The following is a 9,533-nucleotide window of genomic DNA, read 5'->3' as shown; positions in this document are numbered from 1 at the left end:
GCAGCACAGAGGAGCCAGCCGCCCGGTGAGGGAGTCAGTGCCCACCCATTGCTCAGATGGTCTGTTTAATTTCCTGGAACATCCCATTTCACCTTCGACTCAACCCAGGGAATGGGATGCAGGCCCCATCTGAGGGATTCGGACAGGGAGCCTCAGAAATGCGTCTCCCTCCCCTGCAGGGGCCATGTCTCCCCAAACAGTGGGAGCAAAGGTGCAAGATGGCCCTGGTCCGGAATGCCCTGATACTGACTGAGCGTGGGTGACACGTCTATGTGAGGGAGCCGGCCCTGCCTCCCTGGCACCCTCCCCCAGGACGCAGGTCCCAGTGTGGGCATCGTTCCCACTAGCCATCACACACACACACACCTGCGGCCCGTGCCGGACGAACCCCTTTTCCTACCTGGCTCGGGGACCACAGTCACTCCCAGGTGGGTCTGGCCCCAGGGAGGGTCTCCCTCCGCTGCCAATCCCACGTCTGCAGATTGGGGTCAGCATGTCCCTCTCAGGGAGCTGAGATGCCCACTGGGATGGGCACATAAGCACCTGGGATGCTCTCGGCAAGCGTGCACTGCCAGGAAACATGCACTCTTGGGCTGGCCATCTCCAGTATGGACCCTGGCTTCCCTCTGGCCCCTGTCACTCCCCTGGGGGACGCCCTTGGCGGGCAGCTCCCTGGAGAGGCTCACGAGCAGGCTATCATGACGCAGACCGTCCAGCTTCAGGCCGGTCCTCATGGGACAGGAGCCCTTTGACCTCAGGCACCATAGGCCGGAATGTTTGTGTGCCCCCCAATCCAAATGTGTGATGGTCTCTGCAGGAGGGGCCTCTGGGAGGTCACTAGGTCATGAGATGGAGCCCGTGAATGGGATCGGTGCCCCTACAGGAGTGGCGGGAAGGCCAGCTTGTATGGTCCACCACGGGGGTGCGCCGCGAGAAGGCAGCAGCCTGCAGCCTTGGGGAGGGCCCCCACTGGAGCCCGGCTGTGGGGCACCTTGGTGGCAGGCGTTCAGCCCCCAGAACAGGGAGCCACAGGCATCTGCTATGTGCGGTGTCCTACAGAGCCGCCTGGGCTGGCGAGACCCTGGGCCAGGACCATCTGGCTGAGCCACTGCCCACTTCTGACCCTCAGAAATGGAGTCATAACAAATATTCATCGCTCTAAGAACTAAGTTTGGGAGTAATTTGTTACAAACCACAGATAATGAACACACGTGGGGCTGTTTTCTGGGGCACGTTAACATCACAGCAGTGGCAAGGAAGGGCCCTGGCAGGGCCCCCGCACAGATGGCGGCCGTGCTGTGCCCTGCGTGGTCCCCGCCCTCGGGCTCCCCTTGGCCCAGACTCCCGTCCTCACAGGGTCAGGAGGGAGTTATTCCAAAGCCGGGGTTGGAACTCTGGAGCCACCATGAGTCCCCTGGGGGCTTGTTAGCGGGCAGCGCTCGGGCCCCGTTCCAGAGACGCAGAGCCTGGTGTCTCGGCAGGATTCCGAGCTTGCTTTCAGGCATCTCAGAGAATTGGACACTGTCCTGAAGGACCTGCCAGAGGGTGGCCAGGAACCCGAGGGCACTGGTTTCAGACAATGTGGCCTCCGCCCAGCCCAGCAGAATACAGCCAGGGTGGTCGCCCTGGAATGGGCTTGAAGGGGTGGCCACAGCTCCACGTGTCCAAGGAGAGGGGCGGGGACCAGGTGCACCCCCTGTGGCTGCTGGAAAGGACTGGGTGAACTGGGGCTGACACCGAGTTCCCAGAGACAGCCACCATGCCCCTTCGGGGTGCAGCTCTGGAAGGCAGCTGGCCCTTCAGCCCTTCCCAGCCAGGAGAGCAAGGAGCCAGTCGCCCCACCTGCCTGACCACTGCCCCTCTGGGCCTCTGCCCCTCACTGGGTCCGAGCACCACACAGTCAGGAACCGTGTGAGGGGGCTGGCCTGGTCTCCGCTGGATGGCTGTGCTGTCTCGGGAGCCGTGTGACCTTAGCTGAGGGCGGCCTGAGCCTTCTCATGCCAGCGAGCTGACCCGCAGGGCGGTACCTGGCCCTTTCCTCCCCAGCGAAGGTGGGCAAACAGACTTTCTTGGGGTCTGCCACCCCTCACCTGAGGGACAGCATTTGCTGAGCCAGTGGCGTGACTTCCCCCAGATTTATGGGGCCCCATGGCTCCAATGATCAGAGCACGTAGAGATGGGCGTATTTAAGCAAGCCACCACACGCACACACTGTTCTGTTACCCCATTATTCTTGATGCATAAATAACCATTACAGACTAGCAATGGCCCCCCGAGGGGCACAAAGCTGCACAGAGCACGGGATTTATGTGGCATGGCTCCTTGGCCACTTGCCCAGTGATTTGTGCCCCTCCACGGGGCTGGGCTCTGCTCAGCAGGTCCACCAGTCAGGCCACACAGCCCCACAAGGCCCTGGGTGGGACCCGTTTCTTTGGCCCTTATTATGACACAAATCAAGCCGCCTCCTGGGGCCCTGGCAGGCCCTCCACCACTCAGTTGCATGGCTAAGGCTCCCCTAACATCCCCGACCCCTTTCCCCAGGGAACTGGGTCACTGATCTCAAACAGGGATAAGTCCTGCACAGTCTGATCCAAGGGCTGACCCCACACCTCGGGCAGCTGACCCCACAGACCCCGGGCAGCTGACCCCACAGATACCAGTCAGCTGACCCCCACAGACCCCAGGCAGCTGACCCCGCAGACCCCAGGCAGCTGACCCCCACAGACCCTGGGAAGCTGACCCCACAGACCCCAGGCAGCTGACCCCACAGACACTAGTTGGCTGACCCCCACAGACCCTGAGCAGCTGACCCCCACAGACCGTGGAGAGCTCGCCCCCACAGACACCAGTCGGCTGACCCCCACAGACCCCGGGCAGCTCGCCCCCACAGATGCCAGTCAGTTGACCCCCATAGATCCTGGGTAGCTCGCCCCCACAGATGCCAGTCGGCTGACCCCCACAGATGCCACCATGGACACAGGGAAAAGAGGCTGAGCGCTCAGGGAGGGCTGCCCTGTAGGCACCCTGGCCTCACCAGGCCCTGCACACATGCACCTGTGATGCCCAAGCAGCCCTGGGAGAGCTTTTAACTAGGGCCGTCTGTGGGGGAAAAGAACGGAAGGGTGCAGCCCAGTCCCAGCGTGTCAGTCGGGGAGGAGACAAGATTTGAACCTGGGTCTGCGCAGGGCCTGCTCTCAGCGGCTGCCCTGTAGCCCAGCCCTATGTGCCAGCACTGCCAGGGGAGGGGCTCAGAGCTCAGGGTGCCTCTCCCTGGCCTGGGATGCAGATGCCCTGGCTGTTCTGTTCAGAAAGTGGGCTGGGATCTCTGGAAGCAGGACTAGCAGGCAGGCACCACGAATGGTTCCTTCTGCCAGCCGGGCCCCGTCCAGTGCTTCCTGCCCCACAGGGTGAGCAGCACGGCGCCTTCCAAAGAAGGGCATCCAGGGGCACAGGCTTGGAGCAAGGCCCCACACAGGGCTGACCCTCCACACCATGTGGGGCTGGACCCACGCTGGCCCTGTCCCCTGTGGGCAGCATCTCTGGAGGGCAGGTGGTGAGAACAGGCCCAATGTCAGGGTGCGACAGCACAACCCACAGAGACAGTGCTTCTTGGTGACCTGCCTCCAGCCTCTAAAAGGCCGTGGGAAGCTCACATCCGGGGTTTCCACAGAACTGGGCCCTGGAGCCGGGCTGTGCCCAGACCACCTCCCAGGACGTGAGGATGCGGCTCAGACCTGTGGGCTGCCCAGAGGCGGCAGTGGCCTGGAGGTGTGGTCCCGAGGGGCTGGCCTGGGCCAGGGCCACACTGGGTGCAGAGGGGGCAAGCGTATGGGGGCCAAGGCACCGAAAAGCAAACGTACGTCCAGCCCTGAGTGGCCGTGTGGCTCGAGCAGGCCGCCTGCTCTGAGGCCTGTGTGCAGAATGGCCCTTCCCAGCAGGCGGCTGGGGTCAGGGACACCGCCCGTGGGCCGGGCTTCTCGGAGCCGGAAGCTGCAGTGCATTCCGGTGTGGCCACAGGCCAGGCTCCGTGCGCCTATTCTCAGGAAAGCCGGCTGAGAGCCAGTCCTGAATTCCAAGTCAGACCAACATGGTCTCCTGAGCCATGTGCCTCGTCACACCAGGGATAGGGTCACAGGCCTCGCCCCTGGGCCTGTCCCAGGGCTCAGCTTTCCCTCGCTGACAGACAGCACTGCAGAAGGTCCCCAAAGCGTGGCTCCCATGGGGATCCCAGTCCTCAGGCAGTGGGGGCTGCCTGGGGCCACTCCTGCCCACACCCAGCACAGCACCCACGGCAGGCGCCCAGTAATCTGCGTGGACTGAACGAACCCCCTGGGGAGGGCGGGCCCGCGTGTGACACTCACAGCGCAGCCGTCCACCAGGGCGCGGATGTAGGGGCTGTTGTCGTAGGACATCTCCTCGTCGTTGGAGCCCAGGAAGCGCATGGCCTTGTCGTAGCTGCCCGTGGTGGCGTCCTGCCAGGCCACCGACTGGTAGCAGGTGTAGGTGACGTTCTGGTGGGCGGAAGCGCTCAGCAGCCGCAGGAAGGTCATCTGGACCACGCCCACGGGGTTGCCCTCGATGTCCACGTAGGAGAGCTGTGGGGGGGCAGGAAGGGGCGTACTCAGCGGGGGGCACACAATGAGGCCCCGTGTTCACGGCCTGGGCTTCCCAAGCTTCATCCATATGTCGTCTTCTCCAGGGTGTGAGCCACGTCCAGGGCTCCACCCTGAGGCCTGAGTGCACTGGCTCTCTTGGGGCTTCCCTGGAACAGAGTGACCCCTCTTATTTTTTCCAGGGACCTAAGTAGCCCACCCACTCCTCTTTGCCCAGCTGGTGCCTACTCATCCTTTGGGGTTAGCTCATGTGCCTCTTCTTCTGGGAAGCCTGCCCAGGTTCAGTGCTTTCTCTCACTTTAACCTGGCTCAGTATCCATTTTCTTTACCAGGCTGGAAGGCCGTCCCCACCAGAACTGGGCCCCTGAGTCCTGGGAGCCGGGTCTGTGGCCCTCCCTGGACCATGAGCGGAGGGCAGGACCTGGCACGTGTGTCCTGGGGTTGGGCCCTGCAGCTGGCAAAAGGAAGACACTCACTAGGGTAGGTTAGTAAATGAAGACCACCTGCTGACAGCCACGATGCGCAAGGCCCTGGCCAGGGAGCCTTTGAGAACTGGAGGCAGCGGGCCTCGAGGTGTAATGTGGGCCAGCTGGGTGGGGCCAGCAGGCGGGTAGGCCAGCCCGAGGGAGAGTCAGGGGCTGTATGGCCCAGAGCCGAAGGGCCGGGTGATGGGCGCCCACCAGCAGGCACAGAGGAAGTGGTGGCGCTCAGGAGAGGCCGTCCCTGCCCCTTCCTGGGCACACAATCCAGGGCCAAGCAGAGCAGGCGTTCCGCCGCCTGGGGGCACTCAGCCCTGCCTACGCTGAGCAGGGGCAGCCAGGCACTGTGGCGACGGCCCTCACCGGAAGGCCCCGCTCTCTGACAGCAGCCCGGGCCCAGCGTCAGGAGAGGTGATGTGTTAGTTCTCAATGACTTCTCCAGCGTCCCCAGCTGGACACCCCAAAATGGCTATTCAGCCTGGCCGGGCGCAGGGCTGGCGCATGGCATCCTGACAGACGAGCCTTAGTTTCTGCGTCTTTTGCTGCTGGGCACTGCCAGGGGACACGGGTGCTTTTCAGCCCCTGAGACAAGGCTCATCCCCCTTCCTACCCAGGCACCAGCGCTCCTCACACACAGGCGTCTGGCTGGGCGGGGACAGCCACCATGCCTCTGCATCATGTGATGGTACGGACGCCAGGGTCTGAGACCAGCAGGTCCCTCTGCCTGCAGCGGCCCCACCACCGCTCTCTCGGACCCTTCCCGGGCCCACCCCCAGGGAGCAGAACTGGGGGCAATGCCGCCCACTTGTCTGCATGTTTATAACCAGGGGCTGGAGGTGTGCGGCCAGGCCGCCATCCTGCTTGCCCCCATGCTGCCCACCAGCCCCAGTGCCCCACCCAGCCTCCCAACACCCCACAGTCGGGCCTCACAGAGGACTGAATACCAACCGCAGCTGGGCTGCCAGGTGCTCCTGGGAGGAACTGACTGACTCGAGGAAGGGCACGCATGCACAGTGGGGGCCAGGCAGTGCTGGACGCAGAAGGACCTGAAGGCCCTGCCGAGCCAGGCGGCAGCTTGTGTCTGGCTTGGAGTGCCTGAACCCCGCCATGAGGCCTGCCCGCCCAGCGGGAAAGGGTCTCATTGCCATGTGGCATGTCCAGGGCAGCCCAGCCTGGGAAAAGGGCCTGTTTCTTGGAGGAGGGGCCTGCACCTATGTCCCGTCCACTGTGACAGTCACAGAGAACTAGAACTAATGCCATGGGAGAGCCCGAAGGTGAGCTGGTGTCGTCCCTCGGACGGCCCTGCACCTCCGCACACGGGCGACTGTGTGGAGCAGGACAGAGTGGGAGGTGCCCACCTTGGGCCAGTGCTGAAGACGGGTGTCCTGGGACCATTTCCTCAGAGTGAGGCGAGCAGGACCAGGCTGACAGGGGCCCGTCTGTGGGAGGCAGGGCCCAGGGCTGCGGAAAGGACCCCGCTGGCCCTTGGTTCTGGGGGCTGCACCCACTCTGGGCTCTGTCCTCACCTGCCCCGTCCCACCCCTTGTCCCCTGCAGGTCCTTCTGCGTGCCAGCCATTCTTTTCTGAGGAGCACAGGAGAGGCGAAAGGGAAGAGAAACAGCAGGAGCAGAGTGAGGGGAGAAGGTCTGTGGGCCCTGCAGGAAATAAAGGAGGTTCCCACAACGTGGCAAGAAGAGGCGGGGGCCCTCAGAGTGTCTGGAAAGAGCAGAGTGGCTTGGAAGTGGGCAGCCTGTGGGTGCGAGGCACTGCCAGTGAGCCATGAAGGGCCCCCGGTGTAGGGTTCTCCAGAGGGGAGACTCGGTGAAGGCTGCCTGGGAGTCTCTGCTCTCCGGGTGCTGGGGAGAAGGTGGCCAGCCTCGCCCTGCTGCAACGGGGCCTCTGTGCCCACTCGGGGAGGCTGGGGGCTGGGACCAGGGGCAGGGGGTCAGGCTGGAGGTCATGGGGCCCAGGAGCTGGCTCCCGTGCCAGAAAGGCCCTCCTTCAAGGGCTGCTTAGGGTGGGGCAGCCGGGCGAGGACGTGAGCACAGGAGGCGGGCGGGGCTCTGGCGGCCCCTGTACCCCATCCGCATTCTGGAGCCCTGGTCCTTCTTCGGCTTGCTAGGGGGAGAGCATGAAACCGCACTGTATTGCAGAAAGGCGCCCCAGTCAACCGCCTGAGACATTCGGGGGAAGGCCTCTGCCCGGTGGAGGCAGCCACTGGCCTCAGGTAAATGCGTCCAGGCCAAGTGCGCCCCAGTCTCGACACTGGCGAGAAAGCATCACCTTCGTTCTTTCAAAGGGATGCCAATGTCTTTTCATTTCTGGGATGGATTATTTAAGACTGCCTTCCCAGAAGTTAAAATGGGGACGAACACAGCTGTGGGGGATGCACCAGAGAAGCCCACGGCCAGGTGGGCAATCACAGCGGCCCCTGGGCCCCAGCGACAGCAGGGGCAGGTTCTGGAAAGAGCTCTGACTGGCTAAGTGGTCCAGGACCCATTTATTTCACCTGAGCTGCCGGCCAGGACTCTTGCTCCTGGCGTCTTTGGTCTTAATTTCTGGCAGCACCCAGCTGTGGCTCTGGGTGTCCTGCATGCCAACCTCACTCCTAGAACTGAATGGAAAACAAGCCACCTGCTCCCAGGCTGAAAGGAACTCTCATCAGGGAGGCAGGAGCGGGCATCGATGCTGAGTCTGGCCGTCACGTGCCGTGGAGCGGTTTGGCCAAAGGGGTGAGCGCGGGTGCGGCTCACGGAGGCCGTTAGTCCCATGCAGAGCCTCGAGCCAGGCCGTGCTGCAAGCAGACAGTGCCCAGTGGCCACTTACCAGGGACCCTCGCTTGTACTGACTATACCAGGTGGAAGGCTGCTCTTTGGGCCAGCGGGCCATTTTACTCTGTAAGATACGAAACGGGCGGGTTTACAGGACAACCGCAGAGGAGACAGAGGCCGCCTTACCAGTTTACCGCGCTTGAATTCACTGAACCAGGAACCCGGGTTTTCTTTGGGCCAAGAAGTGATTCTGGCCTAAACATCAAGCAGCGGGGGTGGAGAGGGAGAGAAACAGAGAGAACGACAGGGTTACTTCTGCCTCCATGAGTCACGCGGCCCCGTCCTGCAGACACGCCTTCTCCTGCCTGCGAGGGCCTCCATTCTGCTCTCGCTCCAGACGCCCAGACAGCCGGCTGGAAGGATCCCTCAGGCGCCTCTAACCCCCTGGAGCTGAGGTGCCCACCCAGGACAAGGGCCAGTGACCACGCTGGGCACAAGGAGCCTGACGGCTCTCGAGGTGCCAGCACCCGCCTCCCATGCAGGCGTGTGGGCTGCGCCTCATCGGGCTTCATGCACCCAGTGTCCAGGACAGCGCTTGGCACTTTGTAACTGCTGAACAATGCTGGGGGGGGGGGGTGGCAGGCTGGCTGGATCCTCACGGGCCCCAGCGAAGGCGACAGTGATAAGAGCCAATGTGTACTGACAGGCTAAGGGAAGGGCGGGGTCCTCTCTGACCCCTGGATCTGAGGGGTGTGGCTCCCCTCCAATGGCCTCCACCTGGGGACATGTGAGGAGACCCACCAGGCATCTGTGACACAGCAGGGCAGGCTGGGTGTGAGGTGTGCACGGGTGTGTGTCCCTGTGGGTGTCTGTGTGTGTGGTGGGGTGTTCTCCGTGGGTGAGTGGCCTGGGGGCAGTGACCCTAGAGTGCTCACAGTGTCCTGGGGCCCACAGAGCACAGGCCCCTCCAGTGCTTCCCTGAAGAAGGGGCAGGAAGCAGCCTGTCGTCAGGAGAGAGCATCTGCCCCCATAATGGGCGTTTGAAGGTGGCTTTCTGCAGGGGGACGAGGTTCCCAAGGACAGGGAGGGGGTGGCTCAGTAATGCTGTGGAGTCAGTGGCTGAATGAAGGACCCTCCCCAGGAGACGTAGCTGCCTGGGGAGCCTGCCTGGACCTTGGGAGTGGCCCTGGCCCAGCTCTTGGCTGTGAGGAAGCACAACCCTTAATCCTTGTCCTCACCCCCTGGCCTTGCCTCTGAGCTGTCTTTGTGCAGGGGAGCTGGAAAAGCAAGGGGTGGCTGGCCTGCCTCCTGCCTCGGGTCCAGTCCTCTCCCCTGGGTTTCCCAGCCTGCTGATGTCCGTGCTGTGCTCAGATGCTGTGCAGACGGCTCCCCTGGGAACAGGCCCAGCGATGTGAGCAGGTGCTCACCAGACCCCAGCCTTCTGCTTTAAACCCCAGGCCCTCCTGCTGGCTGATGGGGATGGGTGCCCCAGGCCACTGGGCAGAGGGTCTCTACTTGCACAAGGATGAGTGGCCGTGGCCTGAGCCCACGGCTGCCAGCCCGTGGATGCCTGGCTGGTGAGCACAGGTGCAGAGGAAGAACAAGGGGCAGTGGGCATTCTTGGTGCCCCACAGGTGCCGTCTGCCCAGCTTGCCATGAGCTAGGGCTCC

General features: G+C 63.3%; 1 protein-coding gene across 8 annotated transcripts in view; it reads right to left on the bottom strand.

The window, feature by feature from the left end:
- COL5A1 (collagen type V alpha 1 chain) overlaps positions 1-9,533 on the bottom strand; it is a 151,050-nt gene that overhangs the window by 3,090 nt on the left and 138,427 nt on the right. The window contains exons 64-66 of one of the 8 annotated variants that reach the window (XR_005027954.2): positions 7,919-7,987; positions 5,456-5,644; positions 4,457-4,595 (exon numbers count right to left, since the gene is read on the bottom strand). Coding sequence is in view for 5 of the 8 variants with exons in the window: in XM_057499206.1 (XP_057355189.1) it covers positions 6,343-6,747; positions 7,919-7,987 (474 nt within the window). In the remaining 3 variants the exon portion in view is untranslated. Of the gene's footprint in view, positions 1-4,361; positions 4,596-5,455; positions 7,707-7,918; positions 7,988-8,049; positions 8,119-9,533 lie in introns of those variants that run through there. The other 7 variants (XM_036901444.2, XR_008996686.1, XR_008996687.1 and 4 more) reach the window with 7 other exon arrangements.

This window comes from Manis pentadactyla, chromosome 3 (genome assembly GCF_030020395.1).
Source record: "Manis pentadactyla isolate mManPen7 chromosome 3, mManPen7.hap1, whole genome shotgun sequence".
Classification (NCBI taxonomy): domain Eukaryota; kingdom Metazoa; phylum Chordata; class Mammalia; order Pholidota; family Manidae; genus Manis; species Manis pentadactyla.
The sequence above is the reverse complement of the archived record's forward strand: the minus strand, read 5'-3'. Positions and strand labels throughout refer to the sequence as shown.